Source organism: Cavia porcellus, unplaced genomic scaffold (genome assembly GCF_034190915.1).
Source record: "Cavia porcellus strain 051 isolate PalLab524CR breed Dunkin Hartley unplaced genomic scaffold, mCavPor4.1 scaffold_7, whole genome shotgun sequence".
In the NCBI taxonomy this organism is placed as follows: Eukaryota; Metazoa; Chordata; class Mammalia; order Rodentia; family Caviidae; genus Cavia; species Cavia porcellus.
Window position 1 is genome coordinate 9451746 of NW_026947490.1, and position 26472 is coordinate 9478217.

Here is a 26472-nt window from a genome sequence, read left to right on the forward strand (position 1 = left end):
AAGGCAGGAGAGCTTCTTGTAGAAAAGATTTGTAAGCCAGACATGGACTGACTCAGCTGTGTTTTTGTAACAGCAACCTACGACACAAGAGTCTACCCAAAGCATATGTCTTCATCTTTTAATTAAAATTTAGTTAATGTTTTTATGGAGAGAAATATTGAAACACATTTTGTTTTCCTATTGTATAACTGTAGTTTGGTTTTTAAAAATTAAAGAAACAACAGTTCAGCAGCTTACCTCTAGTGAACAAGTTGCTAAAATTTCAGACCTTTGTTTTTTAGGGATTTCAATCTTACTTACATAATCATAGAATGAATATTTTTACCAATAACACCACTCTACTTATGTAAGGGCATTTTATATCATTGAAATAATTACATGCAAAGAATTTAGTCCACCTAACTACCATTCATGTAGATTATAAAATTAGGAAGAAATTTAAACACATTTCTGATAGAACTGGGGGGGACTGGTGGTGGCTGAAAAATAAGAAGTATGAAATATAAATGACCTTTATTTTGAGAATGTGGGGAGAGATACCCCCAACCCCATGGAGCGTGGCATCTCCACCCCAGGGTCGGTGATCTCTCCGTGGAACACAGGGAGTGGAGGCATATAAGTAGCCTAGATTTGGGGTGGAACCTAAGGGCATCAGTGATGCACATAGCCCATTGGTATTCTTTTGGTGCCATAGGTAAATTCCTAGGGGTGGGGGAGATGGAGCTCCTTGGTTCCACCTGAGGCTTTACCAACTACAGTGTCCTGTCTGGGCCAAAACTCTTTCATATCCCGTCTTATGATTATTATTATGAAAAGGGGTGAAGATTTCTCTCTTTAACTGGAAGACGGAGCTTTACTGGGGTCTAGGGGAGTCGACGAGATGACAGTTGATGCCCATGTAGAAGCTGGTGCCAGGTGTTTTAGCCAGGACAACTTCACTGGTGAATACATGTATGTTAGACTGGAAAAACAAAGAGACAAGATGTTATGAGGAGGCATGGCATTGTCATATTTAAGGACCCAGGTGAGGTAGAAGGAAAGGTGCCTTTGATTTAGACATGTCATTTTATCAGGACCACGTTGAGGTAGGATCATTGTCATGGTGAAGTAGAATTCTGAAAAATAAGTGGAGGTTAGGAGGAGTGAAGTTATGAGAGATGATTACTCCCCCATCTGAAAGGGTAAAAGTTAAGAGGGTAGGTGTGTAAAACTTGTCTCTGGTCCAGGAGTTGAACTGGAAAAAATAGGGGGTGCAGGGAAGGCGGTGGCTGTACCAGTATAGGGAAGGTAAGGGCCTAGGCTTTTAGGGATGTCACGTTTAACCAAACAGCTGAGGGCAGAAAGAACTAATACAGTTGTCACATAGAAAATTATGAAGATGATCTTACACATGATGTGGGAGTCTTTAGGAAAGACTGTCAAAAGTCCTGCTGTAAAAATGATCATTAATAGAACGTAAGAAATTAGGAACCAAAGTGGATAACAAAACATGACTTAGCCTGTGAACTGCGGCTGTGAGGCCTTCATGAAACAGAGACGGGTGGGTGACAGAAGATGAGATGACCACTCAGAATGATCAGATTTAGGGCTGGGAGGGCACTGCTTAGCCTGAGTGATGTGAAACCAGGATGGCAGTCTAGCAATTTTGATCACTGTTGAGGTTGCCAAGAATATCAGGTATGGATCACTGTAACCTGGTTGTAGTCCTTGGAATGATTTGCTGTAACAGAACTTTAGAAAGTATATCAGCAGTCTCCCTGGTTGTGGGAAAGGCTTTTATGTATCCTGAAAAAGTATAAACAAAGGTGAGAAGGCAAAATTTATCTGTCAACCTTGACCAGGGTTGTCTGAGATATTGGTGAATAAGAAAGGAAGGAGGTGGTCTTATATCACTGAGGAGAGGTTTACTAGTGATAACAGGTGTAAGCTGTTGAGGCCTCAGTGTGTCTAAGTCAGTCTGTAAAAACACAAGGGAATGAAAAGCATGTTAAGATTTAGGACTGAAGAGTGAGTGGTGGAGGAAAGATTTCGGCACCACTGGGTGGATTGGGAAGAAGCAGTCTGGGACCTGCATGAAATAGGCCCTGTTTGTAAATGGCATAGGTTGACCTTTAATACCCCCAGAGGCTGAGGACTTAATATAGCAGCCTGAAAACTCAGGAAGAACTCTGTACATATGGCCTCTATGTCCACAAGTATAGAGAATGTCTTACCTGAGACTTTTAGTGGGACTTGGACTCTGAGATGGACACCCATAAAGGGGGCTGCTGTTGGCCCTGAGCCCCATCAGTCTTTAGCAGCAAGTTTAAGCAGATCTGTCGGTGATGAATCTGGCAGTGTTGGCATTTCCTGTGAGGGCTGGAAGTTAGGATGACTTACCCACTCTCTGGTGGCTAGGACAGTCCAATAGCCCTGGAGTAAGGTCTCAAAGAACGCCAGGATGGTGTACTCTCTTGCCCAATGTCTTTTGCTGCATTTGAGGCATGGTCCATGGCGGGGGGACCCCAGGAAGCTCCACCTTGTGTTGGTTTACCTGTCTCAGAACTCCAAATGTCACAAGTGTTATTGTTATCTCTGTTGTTAAAACATGAAAAGCCATATTAAGGTCTCTATGAGGTTTGAAGGTCAAGTTTTGCCTTTTTGTTTGGGATCTGGACTACAGTAGAAGGTATCTGTAGAATTAAGTAAGTATGCAGGAGTTAAATATAATCAACAGGATATTTATAATTTTAGTAATGACTTCCCATAAGGAGGACAAGGTCCAGAGAACTTTAGGAACTGACATGTTATTTATGTCATATATATAAGTATCTCTTTATGTTATTAAAATGTCTAATGCCATCTGATTTTTGGTGGATGGCCTGTTTAATTAATTTTTTCCTTTTTATTTAGGAGAGAAATCAGCTATGGTGTTATTTAATATCAGTTGAATATAGTTAATTATGGCTCGGTGGAGGGCTGAGCCAGGGCAGGCCATTAGGCTGGGAAAAGGCTTAAGTTTGGCTTCTGCCACAGTGTTGGTTTTGCTGTTTTGTATGTATCATACAACCCTTGTCTTGGAAAAGAGCTAGTGGTTCCCAGCAAAAGGAATCCATAATCATCCCTAACCTTAGTTGTTAAACAGGAGATCGGCGACAACACAATATAACATAGGCAGTAAGCCCAACACAGAACGCCACTGGTGGCTCACAGCAAAAGGAATTCAGGAACACCTCCCAACCCTAGCTGCCAAACAGGAGATTACTGAAGGCTTTAATTGATAAACAAGACTGGTAAAATTACCAGGTGGCCACTTCCCGTTTATCTGCCAAAGTCTTGTCTATTGCCAGCTTATTTAACCTTGATTAAATGGTTTGAGAATGTAAAAAATGGCGTGTCTGAGCCAAGCCGCCGAGCTGCTGTTTATGTGTTTGTGTTCCGGTGTGCCGGCAGAGCACACCCAGCATGGGGGCAGGGCACACAGAGTGAAGGCGGACGGGCTGGGACTGCCCCCAGAAACAGCACAGGGTGGCCGTGGTGGCGGTGCTTGGGGAGCGGAGCTGGGAGGCAGAGTTGGGATGCATTGTGAAGCTGGGGCTGCTCCCGGAGGCGCGGCCAGTAGCCGACAGACACGGAGCTGAGCCCTCATGTGGAGGAACCGCTCACAGGATGCACGGAATAGGGTGCGGCATTAGAGCCGAACCCCACGTGGACCTGGAGCACAGCATGAGAGCTTAAAGTAGCCCACACACATTTCAACACTGTTTGGGCTCATTTTTTTTACATCTTGGTGGGGAATGGGTCAGTGCACAACAGGCGCGGCAGGGGGAGGGGAAGCGGCGAGGAGACAAAGGGACGCTGGCAGGAAAGGACACACATTCCCAACACAAAGGCTTAAAGATAGAGAGTTTTGTAAACTTGTTGTCAGTGTGATAAGCTATAAATAGGTATGCTTGAGGGGGGAGACAGGAAGTGGTCCCCAAGATAAAATCTGGTGTGGGGTCTGGCCCACAGAGTTATAGCCAGATGAGACAACGGACCATGGTCCGCTAAGTTTAAAGTCATCACCTTTTACTCTAGACCGGTCAGATTATATGGTTCCAAAACTCATAATAATTAGCCATCACCAATATATGAGTGAATTTCATGTGGGTTTAGTAACAACTCTGCCCATGCGAACTTAAAAGGCTCTGAAGGACGTGAGAGTCTCTCAGTGTGGACCCAGGTTGGCCCAGAAAGCTCTGCCTTGGGCTATCTAAGGACGTGAGAGTGTCACGTGAACCCACAGAAAGGGGGAGAAAACCTGCCTGGGGCCTGGCCCAGCAGCAATCTCCAGGAGTTGCTCACCTGTGGTAAATCGGGTCGGTGTTTTTTGCGAACCAGCAGTGACAAGTTTACAGCTCCCGAGTGTAGAAGTGAGGAATTAATGCAGGATGCAGTCCGGTCCTGGTCCTGAACGGCAGGGGACTCAAACTGGGAGGGCCCAGGAGTCTCTCGTCTGCTGTTCCTGGTCAGGGAACCAAATGATAGAACTGTGGGGAACTAGCGGCGGCTGAAAAGATAAAAGTATGAAATATAAATGACCTTTATTTTGAGAATGTGGGAAAAGACACCCCTGATCCCCCGGGGTGTGGCATCTCCCCCCGGGGTCTGTGATCTGTCCATGGAACACGTGAAGTAGAGGCATATAAGTAGCCTAGGTTTAGAGTGGAGCCTGAGGGGCATTAGTGATGCACAGGTAACCCACTGGTATTCTTTTGGTGCCATAGATAAATTCCTAGGGGTGGGGGAGATGGAGCTCCTTGGTTCCACCTGAGGCTTTACCAGCTACAGTGTCCTGTCTGGGACAAAACTCGATTTCTACATGAATGTGTAGTATTTCTCACAAAAATGACACAGCAGTACAATCATATGTATAGCCGAAGCTTGTAATGACTAATGTGTTGGGAGCCTGCCGTATTACCCATGAGAATATAGCCACAAGATGGCGTCCACCTACCGCCTCGCTGCTCCCCCGCCCATCGTGTGCCCAAGATGGCGCACACATCCTGCTTCCTGGTTCTTGCTCGGCTTACTGTCCCCGCCATATATGGTAATGATTGATTGCTTCCTTGTTGCCGCCCAATCACCTGTCCCCACGTGTAATCCCATGATTGGATAACATTAGCTATATAAGCCCAAGTATAGGAAGTGCCCGACGCACAACACGTAGGAAGCCGTCAAGGATGGACGTGTATTGAGGTTGTAGCCCAGTCAATAAAGGAGCCTGCAGAGACAAAGTGTTCGTGTGCCTCATTCTGCGGGACAGACGCGGCGTCGGACAGCTGGTGGCCCGTACGGGGACTCGAAACCATTCCCGTGCCTTCTGCGGCTCCTGTGACTGTGTTGAAAAACGGTACGTACCTGCAGGTGAGCGGCGGCTTAACCCGGCCCTTGGTGGACGCACTTTAAGGGATCTACTGGTCGACCCCTTGTGGGGATCGACATTGCCCGAAAAAGAAGGGCAGGCCTCTGTTGGCTATTGCACCTCGGGGCTCTTTAATTTTGTTAAGATGGGCAATGTTAACTGCGGCCCCCTCGCCTTATCGCTGTGGTTGTTGCTTAAGGCGCGAGGGATTAGGATAGATAAGCAAACGGTGCTGCAGTTTTTCGAATGCATCGATGGTTTGGCCCCATGGTTTCTGCCCACCGGATCCCTCACTTTACCCTCCTGGGAGAAGTTAGGATGTGATATTCAGTTTGCTGAGGAACAAGGGATGGGTGTCGACCCTATGGTCCGCCCCATATGGGAGATGGTTCAGGCATGTCTCAAAACCGAAAGTATGGTAGGCGCAGCCCAGGGACTCAAAGAGGCACGCCACGCTTTCGAGCAGGCGCGCTCAGAGAGTTCCAGAGGGACCTCTGAGGCTGGTTCACCGGATCGCTCCTCAGATTCGGAAGGGGAGGGCCCCCTAACAGGCCCAAAAGGGGAAGACGGCGGCAAGACATGCTCGCGCCATGATACAGGACAGGAGACTAATAAGCCCTCTAGAACCTTATGTAAAGGGTTGATGGAGAGCTTAGAGGAAGAGCTCGAGAGAGTGGAGAATGATATACAGGAAGTACATACCCCAGGCTGGACGAGACCAACCCCGTCTGCCCCTCCCTGGGAGCCACCCCAGGAAATGAGCACACCTGGAGGCTGGGGGCCGCCCCCTCCCTTCCCTGCCACACTTCCATCCTCCAGACGCCGCTCGTTTCATGGTCGCTTGTGGGACGTCCTGCGTAGGGGCCTTGCCTCATATGCCGTTTTTGATAAGGAGGGCAATTCTCTGACTGGCCGTAAAGACTCACAGCCAAAAAATGGCCAGAGGGGGCCCTCCTACAAGGCGGGCCCCCTTTCCCCCAGCAGCCCCTTTCCGGGAGTGAACAGCCAGTCAGGGCTACCCCAGGGTCAGCAGGAGTGGACCTCTGTGCCGCCTCCGGACTCATACTAACACCTGAAATGGGAGTCCAATTGATAGAAACTTCATTTAAGGGGCCCTTACCACCAAAGACTGTCGGCCTCCTGCTGGGACGCTCCTCGGTTGCCCTCCGCGGTCTTACGGTCGTGCCCGGTGTTATTGACTCTGATTTTCTGGGTACAGTTAAAATCATGGTGCAGTCTTTACAGGGGACACTGATCATCAATAAAGTAGATAAGATAGCTCGGTTACTCATCCTACCTAGCCTGCATGATCAATTTCCTGCCAAGCAGCATTCTCGGGGTGATCAGGGTTTCGGGTCCACGGGCGAAAATTTTATTGGCCTCCATATGACCTTGCAGGAACGACCCATGTTGCTTCTCTCAATCAATGGTAAGAAAATTAAAGGGTTATTAGATACCGGTGCTGACCGTTCCATCATCTCTCATAAAGACTGGCCGGCCTCTTGGCCGCTTAATGTGGCAGAACAGACTCTCCAGGGATTGGGATTCGTGCATTCACCCAGTGTGAGTGCGCAATCCCTTCCCTGGCAGGATGAGGAAGGACATGCTGGTACATTTCAGCCTTATGTCCTCAACCTTCCGGTGACCCTATGGGGCAGAGATATATTAGTTCAGATGGACATCACCCTGAATATGGGATGTTCCGAGGTGGCTCAAAACATGATGAAACGGATGGGCTATACCCCTGGCAAAGGCTTGGGCATCAAATTGCAAGCCCGGCCTTCACCATTCTAGCATATCATCCAAACTATCTTTGGGTTCCCGTCCAAGCCCAGGACACTCTCCTCGTTGCCAACCAGAACAAAAGGAGGGATAAAAGATTGGTTGTGGCAGGCAGCGGGGGTGGTCTCTTCTCTGTTTGTCCCTGCAGTGGGACAGGCTGTTTTGCAGGCATGGACCTCCGAGCAGCTCGCGCTGACCATGGATGCAGTCAATCGGCTGAGCAACGCCACACGAAAGACCATCAAGGCTCAAAGGCAACAGATTGAGCTTAACAGCCAGGCTATACTTCGGCTACAAGAAGAGATCCAGCTCATCGGGCAGGAGATTGATGCGTTGTGGCAGGTTGCCACTCAACTCTGTGATCAGAGGTGGCTGCCTTTCCGGGTCCGCGTCACCCCTGTTCGCACCAACCTGACTGAAACTACAAAGACTATGACTAAATGGCTGCAGGACACTTATTTGCCAAAATTTCACAACCTGTCAATGATTGTTAGTCAGGAATTAGACGAAATAGAAAAAATTCAGTTGAACCCGGTTAGATTTGATTTGTCTACCCTGAGTGATGTTCTAAAAGGTTTATGGAATCATGTCACCTCTTGGTTCTCTTGGCCCAATTTGACTACCTGGATTTTTATTGCTGTTGCTATCCTGGTTGGATTAGTGGTTGTTAAATGCTTGCTTGATCGTTTGATGCAGACTCAACAACAAGTCAGATTTACAGCCATGGCGGCTATGCAGCTGGCGGAGGCTGGCCCATCTTGTGGTCGGGCGGCTGCATATCTCCTTCATGTTGCAGAGCATCAGTTATAAGGATGCTGAATGGGCGAGCCGAAGACGGGTAAGATCAAGGTACTCCACCTTGCTCAACCTAAGACAGGCCCCGTTCCATTAAGACAGCGAGAGGTACCAAGGTGCGAGACCAGATGGTACAGCATGACATTCTACTCTTGGGGTTTTTGAAGAGAGATGTCAGGCTATATGTCTGTATGCATCTAGGTTTCATCCGAATTACCCTAGCCCTGCGCAAAAGGATGAGGCTTGGAGGTCCCTTCCGACACGGGGGTGGCCAACCTGTGCCGGGGGATGACCTCAGAGCCATGCACAGCAGGGTACAGACCTCTGTAGTCACTTGGAAGGTCTCGCTGTCCTTCCTTGTAAATAAGAAAGGGGGAGATGTTGGGAGCCTGCCGTATTACCCATGAGAATATAGCCACAAGATGGCGTCCGCCTACCGCCTCGCTGCTCCCCCGCCCATCGTGTGTCCAAGATGGCGCACACATCCTGCTTCCTGGTTCTTGCTCGGCTTACTGTCCCCGCCATATATGGTAATGATTGATTGCTTCCTTGTTGCCGCCCAATCACCTGTCCCCACGTGTAATCCCATGATTGGATAACATTAGCTATATAAGCCCAAGTATAGGAAGTGCCCGAGGCACAACACGTAGGAAGCCATCAAGGATGGACGTGTATTGAGGTTGTAGCCCAGTCAATAAAGGAGCCTGCAGAGACAAAGTGTTCATGTGCCTCATTCTGCGGGACAGACGCGGCGCCGGACACTAATGAATATTACTAATGATGTTGGTAAGTGTTTAATAGCAAAAGGAAACAAGTACAAGGTTTGGTATCCTCAATGTGAAATGTGTAGTGAATTATAGGAACCAATCAGAACCATTTCTGATAAAATACCATGTCTGTTCTAAAAACTATTAATATTTTTTTTGCTTGTATTTTCATTCACAGCCTATTATTAATCTGATTAGATGGTGAAATTATTCTGCCAATCACTACCAAACTATTTTTCCCTTTGCTCCTAGTATATATTCATTTTAAATGCTCAATAATTGGTATATGTGATAATTTATATATATATATATATATATATACACACACACATAAATAATGAAAACAATGTAGATGTTAGAATCAAACCAGATTTGAATTTCAAAGTAACCAAGTGCTAGTTGAGCAACCGTAGATGAGCAAATAAACATTGTGAGACAGCAAGACACACAGTAAAACTGTCACAATGTTATTGTATTAATTTACATGCAACACAGTATTATCATCCTGTGACAATCAAGTGAAGTAGCATATGCTGCCACCTGGAACGTATGACATGCTCAATAAGGGCTATATAGAAACACTTCCAGCTCTTTCCTAGATCATCAGTGAGATGCTTTGTGTCTGTTTCATGCTATGTATACATGCTATATAGTGCTAAACTGATTTGTAACAGAAAACAGGAACTAGCTAAGTTACAAACGCCTCACAAGTATTTCTCACACTCTCACATCTTGTTTTGATAAGTCATCATTAGTATTCACTTTTTCCTCAATTTTGCTAGAGATACTGTCTTGAAAAAACAGCGCAAACATTGAGCAATTTCTGACCTTTGCAAAATGTTCCTGGTCTTTCTTCGTCACTGTTTACAAAGGGAAACTGATAGCGAAGCCTGATTAACCATGGGAGGATGAGACATTTGCCTGGGCAGAAAGACCTAGTTCTGCCCGTCCACAAAACAGGGAGCAGAGGCGGGAGCTCAGGAGACCGAGGCTTTGGTCCAGCCAGCATCTCCAGACCCTGCCCAACAGTCCAGCTGAGTTTGTCACTGCTTTTTTTTTTTTTTTTAAGCACACTGCCCAAACCAAATTTCAGTCTCTGGAAATCCCACTCTCCTACATTGTCACTTGAGGTTCTCGCCACCATTTCTTCACACTTTTCCTTGCCATCCCTATTGTCTTCCTATTTTGTTCTGAAAATCTTTGCCGAATCCCATGCTTCTCCTAGATATCATCATCCCATCTCCAGAAAAAAAAACACAGAAGCAATTTTTCATAGCCTGAGCTGTCTTTAGGCCTGATGAAGTGCAGATCCAGTCGTGTTTAAATTTTAATAAGCAATGAATGCTGGGTATCTATATGTCCAAAAGATTTTGAGAGGTATATGTACTATTTATTGTTCAGCTGAAATTCAAATTTAACTTGGCACCCTGTATCTTTGCTTGCTAAATCTGGGGATCCTATTGTCTTGTGCTACAGTATTTTTCAGGTCACTGGTTTTGTATGACATCACTCTTCATAGGTGTTGCCAGCCTAGAAGGTTTTTGAGGTCTAATTCTTTTGTTTCGTTACCTCTTCTTTCTCATCCCTCCTAAGTCTTCTATAAAATACCCAGGACAGTGTCTTAAATGTTGTCAGAAAATCAGGAATGACCTCCTCGCTCATTCTTTCATTCCTTCTTTCTGTTGGCAAATAGCTACTAAATTTCTAGCTGGTGCCGTCCACTAAAGATAGAACTTCTAACAAGAGGCAGCCACCAGCATCACCAAGAGCTTCCTGCTCTTCAGGAATGCAGATGAGTCAGAAAGCAATTGCAATGACGGCGACACACTCTTACACAGGAGGAGAGGGGGACTTAGGAGAAAAGCCATGAGACTCAGACTTTGGCAACACTGGAGTCTCCTGGCAGGAAATAATGGCTAATGTTTAAACATTAAAACATTAAATGTCACTGCCCAGGTCATGGCAGAGACAGGAGATAGTCCAGGCAGAGAGAACAGCATGAAGAAAGTCACAAAATAAAGAGAACATAGCATTGATGTTGGTTTAATTAATTAATTAACCATCCAAGTCTTTCTTCTAGTGAAGTTTGTTCAGACCCAGGCAGGTTACTGTCTTTGAGATCTCAAGCAAGTCTCTCTCTAGTTTTTTCTCAACAACTTCGAGGATGATGGTTCTTTTTTGTTCTTTCCGTATCTGCTTTCACTAAGCTCTAAATCGTTCCGTTTTTCTCTTGACACAGTCAGATTCGGCTGAATGTGACCAGCTGTCTCCTCCCACTCACCTCCCTTCCACTGGTCTCACCATCTCCGCTCCACCCAAGACTCTTTTTCATTTCTCCCTCGTGACTCCCCGAGTTCCTGTTGCACCAGTGAGGCTGATGCCCGTGGTGACAGCTACCTTCTGCTGATGATAACACCTGTGGGCCTCCAATCCTACAAGTGCAATTACCAGAGAAGAGAAAGCACATCTCCAGTGAGAGGCATCAAATGAGACAGAGGAAATTCTCAGATAAAACCCAAAAACTAAGTTATCCTTAATAACCACTGTCCTAATTATAACCAGCTTTGTAATGTCACCTTTGTGATCTTAACTGGTGCCCAGCACAAAGCAAGCACGCAGTAAATTGATGCAAGAATTGTATGTAAATAAATCCTCAGCTCCAAGTAAATTTTGTTCTAATGAATCTTTGGTTATGGCCAGATGGTAGAAGTAAACACTAGGGATGAACAGTAGCTAGCTCTCAATACTAACTGTGTGCTAAATAAAAATTTTTTAGAAAGCCATGTGTTTACACTGGACACCTACACGGAGCTCAACAGGCCAAATAAATGAAGAGCTTAACTGAAGTAGCTGAACTTTGGTTGCAGATGTTATAGTCAGATAACTAATAAAGTATAAACAATTAACTTGTGAAGCCATAACCAACCGATTGGTTGACTAATCTGTAGCCAGTTGTTCTCCAGGTCACACTGCAGTTTTTCTGTAAATGTATCAGCTTGACTGGGCAAAGAGACTCCAGAGATTTGATCAAATATTACTGCAGGTACTTCTCCAGGCATAGCTTCAGATGACCAGGGTCATATTTAGATAGGAAGACTAATAAAGCAGATTGCCCTCCCTAGTATGGATGAGCCTCATCCACTCAGTCAAGGCCAGAAGAGAATAAAAAGGCTCGCTGTCCTGCAAGTAGAGATAGCTTTCTGCCTCGATGCTTCCTAGCTTCCTAGCGTTTGGACTGGAAATACGCTGTCAGCTCTGCTAGCTTGACTTATCCTGCAGATCTTAGTGCCTGCCCACTTTCCGTCATGGGAACCAACTCCTTTTACATGTTTATGTATATAAGCTTAGTATTTCTAGAGCCCTCATGTGGTATTATAGGAAATTAGGAGGCAACTGGAATCTATTTTGATTAGAATAAATGTCTATAATACACCTTATAAGGGTTCCATTGTATATGCCATCTCCCTTTGCTGTGTGCAGGTGACTTCATTTTTATGGGTCATTTCTCTATATTCTATATCAAATATATTTAATAGTAATCAGTCTCCTACAAATAAACACAGGTTCATCACATGTATGCTCAGGACTTTGAAGCTAACTAAGATGCTGAGTGAGATTAGAGGAAGTCATAAGAGAGGGAAAGAACTCTTGTAGCAGACACCAAAAAAAAAGCCAGGTATGGTGGTGCATGCCTGTTATCCCAGCACTCGGGAGGCTGAGAGGACTGTTGCAAGTTTGAGACCAGCCTGGGCCACAAAGTGAGCTCAAGACAAGCCTGAATTGCATAGTAAGACCCTGTCTCAATATTCAGATATATAAAAAAATCTAAGTTTGAGCCAATTAAGACATTTCCATCAGACCCTTCATGTCTCCCAAAGTATTGTGCAGAAGTAAATATCAAGGAAGAAATGGAAGAGCTGGGAATTGGTAGTAGATGGGGTGAGATTTTTGTAGGGATTTTAATGAAATCAAGTTGCTAAATACATGATGCTAAGCAGTCTCCTTCACAGGTTTGCTACCTGGGCAGCTCTACATGGTCCTAAACTGAGACCCTGAACCAGCTTTAAAGTTCTGTCAGTTCTGTTGAGATTCTTAATAATGCTTTCAACAAGGGACCTGGTGTGTGCATGTTAACATAACCCTGAAAATTATGCATTGGGTCCCAATGATAAATAAAGCTTTCTTAAATTCAGTAACCAACTATAAGTCAAAAGTAAATATGCGTTCAACTTTCCTCTTAATAATGAGCCTGATGACCTGATAAGAGCAAAACCAAACTGAGCCCTCAAGTTCCTCCTCTCTCTCCAACAGAAAGAAGAGAAAATGAGAAGTGACAAGAAAGAACCTTCAAAGTTATGTTCACCAGTCCTTTTTGGAGTTCCTATAGCAGTTCCTATAAGAACCTAGATAGTTGCTTCCAAAATCAGAGACTACACCTACTATAACGTGGACACAGCTTCCATTAGCTAATGAAATGGCTTCAATATCCCCAGTCTAGGACCTAAGATATTCTGGTACTAGTTTCTTTTTAGTCAGCTTTCCATCACTGTAACCAAATACTTGAGAAAAGCAAGTTACAGGAGAAAAGATGTATTTGGGCTCACAGACTCAGAGATTTTAGTCCATGGTCTTTTAGCTCTGCTACTGCTGGGCTGCCTTGAGGTCAGACATCACAGCAGGGAGCCTAGGATGGAATGAAACTGCTGGCTTCATGATGGGCAGAAGGCAGAGAGAGGCCATGAGCAAGAGAAGGAGGAGTCTGGGGCAAGACACAATCCCAAAGGCACTGCCTTCAGGGCCTTCCTTCAAATATCCCATTTCCTGAATTCCATCACTTCCCCCCATCAAGTGATGAACCCATTGATGAAATAACTCACCCATAAGATCAGAGCCATTGTGATGCAATCATGTCCCCAAACCTCACCTCAGAACACTGCTGCTTTGAGAAAGAAGCTTTTTGGGAACATTTTAGATCTAAATGGTTACTGTGACAAAACTTTTCCTAGACATCTCTTATCTTTGGCAAATTTTTATCTAGTGGAAGAAAAAAAGAAATCTTGACAATTTGGGAGTTATCACTTAGGATACAAGTATAATTGTCCTTATTTCCATTTTAGACAATAAAGCAAATCAAATAACTTATTTCCATGTTTTATATACACACATATCCCATCACATAAATATGTGTCAATGGGCCAGGTGACGAGGTTTTATCTTTGGGCAGATTTTGCATTTAAAATACTCTGGGTTAGGTGGTACAAATGAAGAAATCCACATATGAATGATATCTTCATGAACGTTGACCTGGTAGGTATTGTACCCCAAAAATAAGACCCCAAGATGTTATCCAAAAAACAGGGCAAGACTTTTCTTTTAAAAGAAAAAGGAGTCCTTTATTTAAGCTGGCACCAGCAACACAGAGCAGTTGGAGTTTGCAAAGCTGTGTAACTGGGTTAAAATTTTTACAGACTTTTATAGGGGAAAACCACAAAACTGGGGGAACATGAATGAGGAAGACCTTTGTTCTCCTCTGCTTGAGGGCGGAGAAGTTTCACAATTAGTGGTCAGCCATTTCTTTCTTTACAGGAATTTACAGCAGTTAATTTCAGAAATATGTTTTTCGTTATCGGGCAAGGGTTCAGACGGTGTGGGCAGCTTGTGGCCATTTAATTTCAGATAACATCTGTCCCTTGCAGAGGGAAACAAAGGTTAACATAGCAAACAGGTTACCTGGGATGATGACGCATACAGAACAGGCAGCACTGTAATTAATTTATAACAGTGTGGTCAGTGCTCCGGGGTGGTCAGCTACGGAAGACAGCTGTTCGTGAAGGGAGTTATAGGGTAACTAGGTCAGATAACTAGGGCACTGGCAAGCATAGCAGGATGACAATGCTCTTTTGGCAAGTGCACGACAGTAGGACAGAGGAATATGCTACTAGCCAATGTGATAAACCTTCCAAACTGCTGAAATGGCTGTAATCTTGATTGTCCCCTTAAATGAAGACTATGTCCATATCATGACTCCTACAGGACCTGAGCTCTGCTCCCAGCTATGCCTCCCACATTTTATCCCAGGTGTTCATTTTCCTTCTTTCATGTTAAGTTTCAGGCAATGTGATTGTATTAAGTTCTCTAGAGAAATTGAACCAATAGTAGATAGGTCAATAAATAGAAACTGGTTTATTATTTTTAAAAATTGGTTCCTGTGATTATGGAAGCTGACAAGTCCCTAGCTAGAGACCCAGGAGCTCTGACAGTGAAGCTCCCATCTGAAGCACAGTGGCCTCAAGACCCAGAAAGAACCACTGCTCCCATCTGAGTACAAAGTGAGCTTTCTCAGGTCTCCGCACAAAGCAGGCAGGAAGGAGGGGTTCCTTTCTACTCCAAGGACAAAGTTCTATATAAACAAAAACAAAAATGTTCTTTTGCTCCATTCAAATATTCAAATGGTTTGATGAGACCCACCCCTATTAGATTGAGCACACCACTTTCCTCAGTCTACCTAGTCAGACACATGCAGAATCTGCTTCAGTGGTCCATTTACAAGGATGCATGCAGGATACAGTTTGAACAAATACCTGTCTTGATCAAATAAGGGGACCTTGTGGCCCAGGCAAGTTAACGAACAAAATCATCAAAAAGATGTGACGAGAAGCATATCAAGTAGCTCCCACCCAGCCCACTCCTCTGACTCCTCCTCTTGTTCATTCTTTCACCCTCTGACTGCCTGAAACATGGATGCCGCCATCTTGGATTATAAGGCTGAGAATTACTCTATACTAATTAATGGCAGAGAAAGTTGAAGCCTTGAGAACATCATACAGTGCAACCCTCGTTTTTTTCATGAGAGAACAAAGAAACTTCCACCTTGTTTAAGCCACTGTTATTTGGGAGATTTTTACCCTTCACAGCTAATTCTAATGTACTCTCCTTTTATTTCCACTGCTCACAAGATAGAACTACAGAATGGATCACAAATCTGAAAAATACCTATGACTAGACAGAAAAAAGAAGGCATGCTTAACCCACCAATTCTAGGGTAAAAGAGATATTCAGACTCTTTCAGCATAGTAATGGTGGCATAGCCAGTCACAACATTATTTCATATCTTTCCAAAGATAGATTTGAGAAACAGAGAATGCTGGTGCTTGTATTCTCATTTTTCACTCTCTTTTACAAAGATTTTGTGTTCTCATCTTTCTCTCTGAATAATGTAGGATTGCCCCTGCTTGGGTAATAATTGGCTTTTAATAGATTCTTCATATTAAGCTAAGCAAAATTACTCAGTATCAATTGGAAAATCTAACATCTTATTCAATAGAATGTTATCACTTTGCAAACAATTGTGGGAGCTTTAAGACATCTTCAGGAGTGTACATTTAGCCTAAAGGCAAGATTATGAGACAAGGAGAAAATCCTGCTTTAGCCTAATGGACATTAAAATGACTTTGTTAAACTGCATTTCAAAAGAGACCTAGAGTCACAGTGGAACAAAGGGCCTGTTTTTTGGTAGTTGTGATGCTTTGGGAGGGGGCAGTTTGTTTGGTTTTTAGTAATCTCAAATGCTGAGATTGCAGGTATGTGCCACCAAGGCCAGCTGTGGTGCATTTTAAATAAATCCAAGAAAGATTTTGATATCCATACCAGCACTGAATGCCAGTTAGAACTCTAAACTTTACATCCCATGTATTTGTTTGACTATGAAACAGTCTTCTCTTTTTCTTCCTTCCTTCCTTCCTTCCTTTCTTTCTTCCTTCCTCTTTTTTTTAACAACACTATCATTTTAGCCAGGTGTGGCTAAAGTGTAACCCCAGTACTTGAGAAACTGAGGCAGGAGGGTTGTCATGAGTTTGATGCAAGCCTAGGCTACATAGTGAGTTCAAGGACAGCCTAAACTACATAGTGAGAGCCCTGTCTCAAACAACCAAACAAAACAAGAAAACCAACACTTACCAACATTTTAAACACTAGTGCTGAGAGAAAATGGTTCAAAAATGCCATACCTTATTCTATTTCCAGGTCATTTTCTTCTTACCAAACAGAAAACCAGTTTAGAAGCCAACAAACATTCACAGGACCCCTACCACACTATCCTACTGATCAGGGTTGCCAGTATTTATAAACATATAGGATACTCACTTATAGCCAGATTCCAAATGAACAACGCATATTTTCATTATTAGTAAGTGCCATGAAATTTTTGGAATATATCTGCACTACGAAAATTAATTCCCCATTTATCTGATTTCTTAAATTCCTTTTCCATTGGACATATTTCCCCTAGCTACCCTCCTCTGCCTGACCTTAGGGAACAGCAGTTGCCAGTCTACCTGGGCTCAGACTTCTGGAGACTGAATGGTGCTTTACCCCCAGGTAGGTTACAGAATTAAAACAATGAGCCTGGCTGGGCTGCTTTCTTCTCCTGACACTGAAGGGTACAGGTCTCTTCAGCTTGCTGGTCAGTGCTGGGGACTCTGTGTGTCCCCTGAGGCCCTCTGCACTCTTGGCCACTCATCTCAGTGTCTGGAGGCCCGTCTGCATGGACCACAGTAACAGGTTCTCTTGACCTCCAGCTTCTGCTTAATGCAAGCCCCCAGGAGAAGACAGCAGGGCAGAAGAGACTGGGTGGTTTATCTTCTTGTCCCTGCGAAGCCCTGTGTACACTCATCCCTCACCAAAGGATAAGTGCTTGAAGAAGGTCAGGGTCAGAAGGACACTGCTCATTCTGGACCCTACAGCTGTTTTTTCCGCTTGCCCTCAAAAGCCTCCAAGAGGTGATCCCTAGATGGCCGGTCCCAAGATCTTCACAGCTCTTCCATTTCCCTTAATCCATCCCCAACACTGTACACTTTGCTGTCTTCAAGCTTTCTTTCTTCACCTCCCTTTGAGCATTCTCTTCTCCACCCTGTAACTTACACAGGGAAAGACTCAGGTGGGCAGAAACTAGGGAGCTCTCTTGTGCAAACTAAATGCTGAGTCTCCAATTCATATCCAGTTTTGTCAGAAATTCTACATTGGGAGTTTCCACACCTGGCTGACCATAAAGAGGTGCTTTGTTCGCCGTTTCCCGACCAGCTAGCTCAAGGTCAACAAACCCCATTTACAAGGCTTCCTACAGCACCCTAAATCTGCATGTATGCTGAGGTCATTGTGTAACAGTCTGGAGGCAGAGGCCCTGTGTATTTAAGTGCTATCAACACTCATCTCTGTACAGAGAAGAAGAAAGAAATTGGCCTGCAGACCGATGACTCCGCACTGGATCTTGATTTCGTTTCTTGCCTGGGATCCAAGATCAGACCAGCAAGTTCACGTTGTTGGTTTCCAGAAATGCTAAGTCCCCAAGGTTTGCTTGAACAAACTGCATGTTCTCACAATGCTGAGGGCCAGACACAAAACAGTCTAAACGCAGCACAAAGCAAAAACAGAAGAAACCAGCCCAGCTTACCCATGACCAATTTCTCGCTATTTTTCCCAGCTATTTTTAAATAATCAAATCACCATAGTATCTATGGCATTTTAGAGATTGCAGGGATTGTGAGTCACATCCTTGTTTACAGGAATAAGGGGGGAAGTCAGCTTGTTCAGCATTTACTCCGTTTATGAGAAGTGAGCCGGCAATTAAGACGCCGGAGTCCAGGGACTGTCTCATGTAATTTTACCTGCTCCTGCAATCTCTTTATCTCTCCCGCCTCAGGACTCTGACCTGAGAGAGCGGCCTCCGCCCAGACATGTCTGGTGGCAGATAAAACCGCCTGTCTTCATTTACAATCACACATTCCTCCTCTCTTGGCTGAGCAAAACTCTTGGTTCCTCCTTTTTCCACACTGACTCAGCCTTCCGTGCTAAGAAGGCTGCTCCAAGTGCCCTGGTCCATAAGTAGTCAATAAGAAAGGTTCTCCAAAGCCCAGCTCCTCAGGGGAAACACTGGTTTCCAGCATGTGCGACTCATGGCCATGACCACAGCTCCATGAAGGGAGCCTCTGAGAAGCCGCCGGTCCCAGAGAGAGCTGCCCTAGATGTGTACACACGTGGGAGCCCACAAGAGCACTCTCCAAGTGTCAGACGGCAGGACGGTGGGCAGGATTGTAACACTCCACCCCAAAACTCACACTGCCCAGATGGGTAACAAGTTTTTCTTCCAGGGAGAATTTGTCTGTAACTAATGAAAACTAACTAGGAGATAGACAGAGAGAGGAGAGAGAAAGAGAGAGAGAGAGAGAGAGAGAGAGAGAGAGAGAGAGAGAGAGAGAGAAAGAGAGAGAGAGATTCCCAGTTAATGAAACCAGAAGGGCTAAGAATGAGCGGATATTCAGATGCTCGAGGGCCTGACTACTCTGAGAGGTCTTTCATCTGTTCTTTTGTAATTTCTCTTCGTGTGTAATTTCCCACATTCCCAGATCTGATTACTATCATTATTCAGAAATAACAGTAACAGTAAAAGAGGAAAAAATGTTTTAAAGATTTGCAACTTTGAAGCATGAGGCAAGCATTAGAAATCGAGTGAACTGGGGATGTTCTCTTGAAGAGCTGTGTCACTGATATTACCAAATTAAATGCCTCTGCTTTTCATTCTGGTTGGACATTTGATACTGTATGGAATACATTACTTATATCCCAAGGGGAAAAAAAGATTCATTAAAATGACTTTGAAATCTCTATCAATCTATCCCTTTATTTAGTTGTGAATACTGTATATAGTACTCTAAGCAACTGAAAACGAAGTATCTTATAAAATAAAATAAAACTGTTACATGATATTCTAGCAGAGACTATGTTCCTAATCATATGCTTAAAATTCTTTAGTAGCCTCTCTTTGTTTTTAGGATTAAGGTCAAGATTCTTAACATAGTCTTCAAATTCCTGCCTTATTTCACAGTTTCATCATGTACCATATACTTCCTGTGTCTTCATGCTCAGCTGCACTGGCCCAAGTCTTTGAATGTGCCACAGGGCCTTTGCACATTTTGTCACTGCTTAGATCTTCTTCTTCTGCCTGTCTCCCTTGCTTCCATAGCTCTTACTCATGCACAGATCTTATCTCATTAGTCACTGCTTCAAGAAGCTGTGCCTGACGTGTCATGTCAGTTATTCTCCCTTTTTCATATGCATTCATAAATGACATAGTATTTTTCTGTGTTTGTTATGTATTATCTGTTGCTGCATAACAAATCACCCCCCAAAACTTAGGGATTTTAAAACAACACTTATTCACTCAATGTTCCTGAGAATTGGAGACTGGCGAGCCCTTCAGCAAGGATTCTGTCTCAGACACTTTCCCAAGGTTTTGCTTAAATTTTCAGCTTACCAGGAGTCATTGGGAGCTCTGCCTGGGGGTGGGGGATGAGCTTCTGAGTTCGCTTGTGGCTGTGGCTGGTGGCTTACTTCCTTCCTGTGGGCCTCCGCTGCTCTGCTTGAGTCTCTTCGTAGCTACAGGCTCAGTCTGGAGCAAGTGACCCGGGGAGCAGGCCAAGGGGAGACTGACTGCCTTCTGTGACCCAGTCTCACAAATCACATGCTGTCTCCTCTGTCTCTACTTGTTAGAAATCCATCTGTGAGCCTCATTTACACTGGAGTAGTTGGAATTTGACCGCTGTCACACATGACCACATGCTTTTTGTGTTTTCCTATAAATCACCATTGTCCTAACACTATCAGGACTTCCGTGTTTATTCTTAACATCTATTTTTTTTTTTTTTTTGTACTGGGGATTGAACTCACAACCTCACGCTTGTTAGGCAGGCACTTATACTGCAGAGCTAAATCCCTAGCCGTGTTCTTCACGTGCTATAACATTATCCTTACTGCTAATAACAAGACAATTATAAATATGTAGCATCGTTCTTATTGCTAACAACAATAATATAAATGTGTCTGGAGATAGAAATTTATTTTTTTCTTTTCCTTTTTTCTGTGTGTGTGTGTGTGCGTGTGTGTGTGTGTGTGTGTGTGTGTGTGTGTGTGTGTGTGTTTCAGAGATCAAACCCAGGGTCTTGTGCTGCTAGCCTAGAGCTCTAACACTGAACTATACACTCGACTCTAAAGACAGAAACGTTGTAAATGATCTGCATTACATAGATAACACACAGTGATAAATAAGATTAGTGGAAACTGGCCACATGGATGAAAATTAAGACTGATAAGAAATTCTGCCTTGAGGCTTCTCTGGCTTCTGATAAATTAGATGACGCTGTCATGTCATTGATGAATAAAAGTTTGCAGAAAACATCTCTGCTCAGGGAAATGCTATGTGTAGCTTTTGGACACACATAGTAAATTTCATGCTGAGACTAGCCAAGATATGAAAATTGTTTACTCAGCGACTCCCCAGTGTAAGACCAGTGGTATCTGAATATTTTCATCCCATTACATGATTTTCATTCTGGCAGTGCAAACTGATCTTGGTACTGTATTTCCCTAGCCCTCTTTCTGCAAAGAGCTGTCGTTGCTTGAGTTCTTTAAATGGACACAATCCTTGGAGGATGAGCCCTGACCAAAAATGCACCCTTGTGTGTAATTTAACTTTGTTAGCACATAAGTTATTTTTCTTTCCCTCATCCATTGACCTGGATTTGCATAAATTCATATCACATCTCCTTTATCGTGTGCCTCAGAGTTCCTAAACAGGAAGTCTTCTCCAGGACCACAGATACGTTCACCTTTGTCCAAATATGAATGAAGCATACGGGTGATTTTTCCTAACATAACATTACATTTTGGGGATCTGCAGAAAAGCTGCATTTTACAAATGAGGCAGCTGAGAATTTAGACACTAAAAAGCCTCTCGGATTCTGTACCACATGGCGAGAACCCCTGGCCCTGCAACATGCTCCCCAATGCAGTGCCCAGCTGCCCACTGAGTATTCCACCCAGGTCCAGCATCTCAGCCTAATTAATCACATGCTGGTCCAGAGGGTGCTCCGCTGGGGGCTCTGTCCTGTGCACTGCAGGGGTTTAGCAGCTCCTGGGGTCTCCACCCCCAGATGCCAGTAGTACTCCGCACCCCCATCTCAGCAACAACAAAGGAAAATGTCTCTGGACATTGTCAAATACCTCTAGCATAAAATCACTTCCAGTTGAGAATCGCTCACCTATCCAATGCCATCTTATCATTGTCATGAATTATACTTCATGTTTTGTGGACAGATATCTCAAGGCATAAATGCATCCTACTCAGTGTTAGAGCTCTGAGTTACATATATGAGAAACCAGTCTCTCCAAGAAAAATGACTCTTACTGCTAGAGTTGTTGTTGGTGGTGGTGGTGGTGTTTTAGCATAGACAGCAAAGAATCAGTTCTCACTAGGTTGGGCAACACAGCTTTCATAAATGATGTTTCAGAAATGATGTTCAGAAAGGAGAAAACACAACCCAGTAGCTTTTAATCCATGTTTACTGAAAAACAAAGTTACACAAGTAGAAATGGACGTAAAACAAAGATCAATTTGAGAAAATATAGTGATGGCTAGAATGAAGGAAAAAACATTTCAATTCTGAATTTATGCACATATTCCTATCAGTTATTACTGACCTAAGATATCTCTTTAAATTCAAACAAAAATAATAGTAATAATTTCACTGGTGTTTTCACGGGAACTGACCAAAGCAAGGTCCAAACAAAATTTTCCATTTCCCCCAAACCCTCCAGAACACACGCAAGCAAGGCAGAGATGCTGCCTGAGTGAACACAGATGAAGCAAAGGAAGCCTTTCCTGTTTCTTTATTCCAGCAGGAAGTCAGCACTGGCAAATGAGCTTTGGGCACACATATGGTTTCTGCTAATAGTTTTATGAGAAAACTTTTATGGACATTCATGAGACCATTTATTCTTAGGAAACCTATCAGTGAAGGATTGCGTCTGATGGGTGAACATAAATATATGCAGAGAAGTTTCCAGTGGTTTATATTTGAACAGATTCGAAATGTTAAGAGCATGAAATTTAAAAATGCACGGATGTGGAAGGGCAATGCGTATTTTACTGGTTTGTTTCATGGCTCATGATTTTTAGCAGGGTCGGTCAATATCCTACTTTTATTGTCTCCTATCCTGATGTGTGGTATGATCTGATCTTCCTAAATAAGAAAATATATATATATCTTTGAAAGAGAATCCTGATCTCTGAAAATATATACTGGTAATAGCTTTGCACTAATGATCTCACTTAAAATAAAATATTCCTTTTTCAAGCTAGAAGCCAGCAAGCATTAAACTCTTTCTAGACACTTGCCATGTGGGTAATAAAGAAAAGCAATAGATTTTATTTGCTATTCCTTTAAAATAAAAGACTTTTTTTTTTTTTTTTTTTTTTTTTGCCAGTGCACAGCAGTCACCAACCTCTTACCCTCACATTTAAAGATTTCAAGTTAGGATGAGCCCTGCCTCTTCTGATACTGTATTCTAAGCTTCTCCAGTTGCTCCACGCATTGTGACTGGGCCAACTTCAGGGTCCGATTCTCCTCTGTCAGAGCCTCAAATTCTCGAACCAGCTGGGCAGCATCCACTTTCTCCTTTTCTGCCTGGTCCAGCTTGGCAATGAGCTCCTTCCTGGAGAGTCAGGGGACAGGACAGGAAGAAGGCCAGAGTTCAGTGCAAGCAAATTGGGTGGTTTGCTTCAGAAGAATCATTTGTTTCATCCTGTTCTTCTTAAATTTCACCCATCACTACTTACCCTCTAGTTTCCCAGAGTCACAAGTTTTATATTTCTTTATTTTATTCTAGCACCTCTACTAGACACAAGCAAAATATTAAATATACATTTAAAAATCCCCAGAAGTCTTTAAAGGAATCTTGCCAAGTGTGCAATAAATAATTGAAATCATAATTTAGGAAAAATCAATTTACAATTTTGTGTGAAGGTATTGCCATTGTCTTGGGGGGTGAATTACATGTCTCTTACCAAATCTTTGTCCTCTAGATTGAATGGTTATCTGCTTTCATTTCCTTTGCCTGAGTTGAATCTTTATTGGGCTTCTACGACCAAAAAAGAAAATCCTACCTCCTTTCTTGCATGTATATTTTTCATGTCCTCTCTCTCTAGTCCTCAGGTATGTGTATCCATGGCAAATGGATCTAGGACCTCTCACCATCACCATAGATACCATTCCTTGCTGATGTTCAAGTCTCTTACATAGTATTTGCATATAACACACACATCCTCCCATATATATTAAATCATCTCGAGATTACTTATAGTGTGTAACACAGCATATGTGCCAGGTAAATAGTTGCTATACTGTATCATGTAGAGAATAATGACAAAAACACCACACCCTGACTACATAGCCAATGATGGAGGTTGGCTGAGTTCACGGATGTGGCAATGTAGATAGGGAGGCCCATGGCACTTCATCCTCATTAGCAAAACAATATCTGCTTTTCATGCTGGCCAGACCCTAGAACTGAAGAAGCAGGCTGAGGAGGAGACTGTGATGACAATACCTGAGAAAAATTCAGTTGTCCGTAAATGTTTTTAAGAATCCATTGTTGTATTGCAATTCATGTTTAAATTGAATGAAACTGAGAATCCAGAAAGATTCTCCCATATGCATGTCAGCTAATTCTAATATAAACTGAACCTAACTGACTTTGGCCTCACATTTCTTCCACCTCTGTAAAGCAAAGAACAACTGGTGAATGTTCTGATACACAGTTTTCAGTACTGCGTTTCTAAAAGAAAAGGCTTTGCACTGCTGCTGTTAATATCACACACTCATAGGTAGCACCTAGGTGAAGCCTCCTTTAAGATTTAAATTCAGTGCCAGCCACTCAGAGAGAGCCAGCAAACTCAGCATGGCCCAGAAAGGAGCCACACCCCGAAGCTCCACCATGATAGGGAAGAGGATTGGTGAACCACTGCCCTGTGCCTCTCTATCACTCAGGAACCCCAGATGTCAGGAACCCAGGTACCAGGTACCAGGTACCAGGTCCAAACCTAAACACCAAGGGACTGGTAGCCAATGCAGGAAGCACCCAGGATGCAGCAATGGGCTGATTTGGAGGAACACAAGAAAATATCAAGATGAAGGAGCCAAATGCAATCTCAGAGCTCCAGCCTACACAGAACAAGTTCAGGAGACACAGACATAGTAGAAATCAGAAGTCACACACCTGAGATTTCTGAAAAGATAACAACTGAAGTAAAGAAACAACTTAGTTCTTATATTTGGTTAATTTTACATATCTATGTCTGACGGTCTGGACAGCTATTTTGAAGATAACAAGAAGCATTATGGTAGCCATCATTAACCTCCTATTGTCTTGCTTTGAAGTCCTGTATCACTGTTGTTGCTTGGTTTAGTTTGGATTTATTCTGTTTTGTTTTGTTTTGTTTGGCTTTATTATATCTGATGGCATTGGGCTACAATTTTGAAGATAACAAGATATATCATGGTAGATGTTGTTGTTTCCTATTATGTTGTTTTGAAGTCCTGTATCACTTTCATTGTTTTGTTTTGATTGGCTTTATTCTGTTTTATTTTGTTTGGTTTTATTCTCTTTAAAATAAAAAGATTTGAATTTGTTTAAATTAATATGCATTTTTAAATATAAATCAATCTATCAAATCTGTGACTTCAAGAATCTCACGCCCTAAAAGAATAATAACTTTTGGAGAAACTGTAAAACTGATCTAAAGAAAAATATTGAATAAATAATAAGGCAGATGTGACATTGCATAGAATTTTTATTCCGAAGGCAAATACTTGTGGCACAATCATGCCAGCCTAAGCCTCAAACATTGTTCTTTTTTGGGGATCTTACCTGTCCCCTGAAAAAAAGACTAGAGGTTCTGAGTATGTTCTCATGTAATGTTAACTGGCTAAGTAATAACAACCTGAAACACAACATAAATAAATAAAGTAGGACACCCCGGCCTTAGTGTGTGACACATACAGATACTGTTTTCATGCATTCATTTATCACTATCATTGATCACATTTAAAAAGCTTGTCTTTCTTCCTAGACTAATCGGATACTGACTTGATATTATATAACATGATGAGAGAAAGAAAGGAAAAGATAAATTTCTGACAAGCAACAATATTCAAGTTTATGTTAGAAATAAGCCCAGGACCACTGGGAGCAGTGGTTTCCTAATTACAAGCCCAAGCCTGAAATGTTCCAATAATTCAGAATTAGAAAACAACCTTACTGTCCCATCAAGTAAGATCTGCAAAAATTTTTGAGTGAATAAGACTATTAGTTAGGAAAAAAAAAAACCTCTGAACACCAACCTACATGATTTCAAAGTATGTATATTTATTCATGAGTTATAAACTATATCTGTGGCTAATATATTATGTATATTATAAAGCATACCCACATATAGATATGTGACATAAGATTGTCTGGTAAAACTAACAGGTGAAAGTCTGTTGGGGAAAAAGATAATAACATTTTCAAAGTGTATATTCACAAATCACTCATTAATTACCAAGGGTAAATATATGCAGAAACCTACAAGGTCAATATCTTAGTCTAATGACTAAACCTGACATTACTACTATAGAGATAAGTAGACAGCATATGCATGCAGAATTCACAGCATCATTTCTGTCCAAAATGTATAACCAGAACCTAATCATAATGAATAGCAAACATTATCCACTTGAAGGAAATTCTACAAAATGACAGCCTATACGTTGAAAAATGTCATGAAATGTTTCATATTTGAAGCAACCAAAGAAAAATGCAAATTAAGTGCAATGTGCATTTCTAGACTGAAAAAAAGAACTTCCTGCCATG

The 26472-nt window shown here is 42.9% G+C and overlaps 1 protein-coding gene and 1 long non-coding RNA gene across 9 annotated transcripts in view; both read right to left on the minus strand.

Moving 5' to 3' along the window:
* Positions 1-496: 496 nt before the first annotated feature.
* Positions 497-20487, minus strand: LOC134476830 (uncharacterized). Its single transcript, XR_010048590.1, has 4 exons — positions 20039-20487; positions 4327-4531; positions 2380-2544; positions 497-961 (listed from the first exon to the last, which is right to left on the minus strand). It is a non-coding gene; the product is annotated as an uncharacterized LOC134476830 (long non-coding RNA).
* Positions 20488-22087: 1600 nt separating this feature from the next.
* The window catches only part of Map3k7cl (MAP3K7 C-terminal like), a 72272-nt gene continuing 67887 nt past the window's right edge, over positions 22088-26472 (minus strand). For all 8 annotated transcript variants that reach the window (XM_063252530.1, XM_063252529.1, XM_013149765.3 and 5 more), the window contains one exon: positions 22088-23274. In XM_063252530.1, coding sequence (XP_063108600.1) covers positions 23094-23274 — 181 coding nt within the window. In that variant the 3' untranslated portion in view covers positions 22088-23093. The remainder of the gene's footprint in view (positions 23275-26472) is intronic.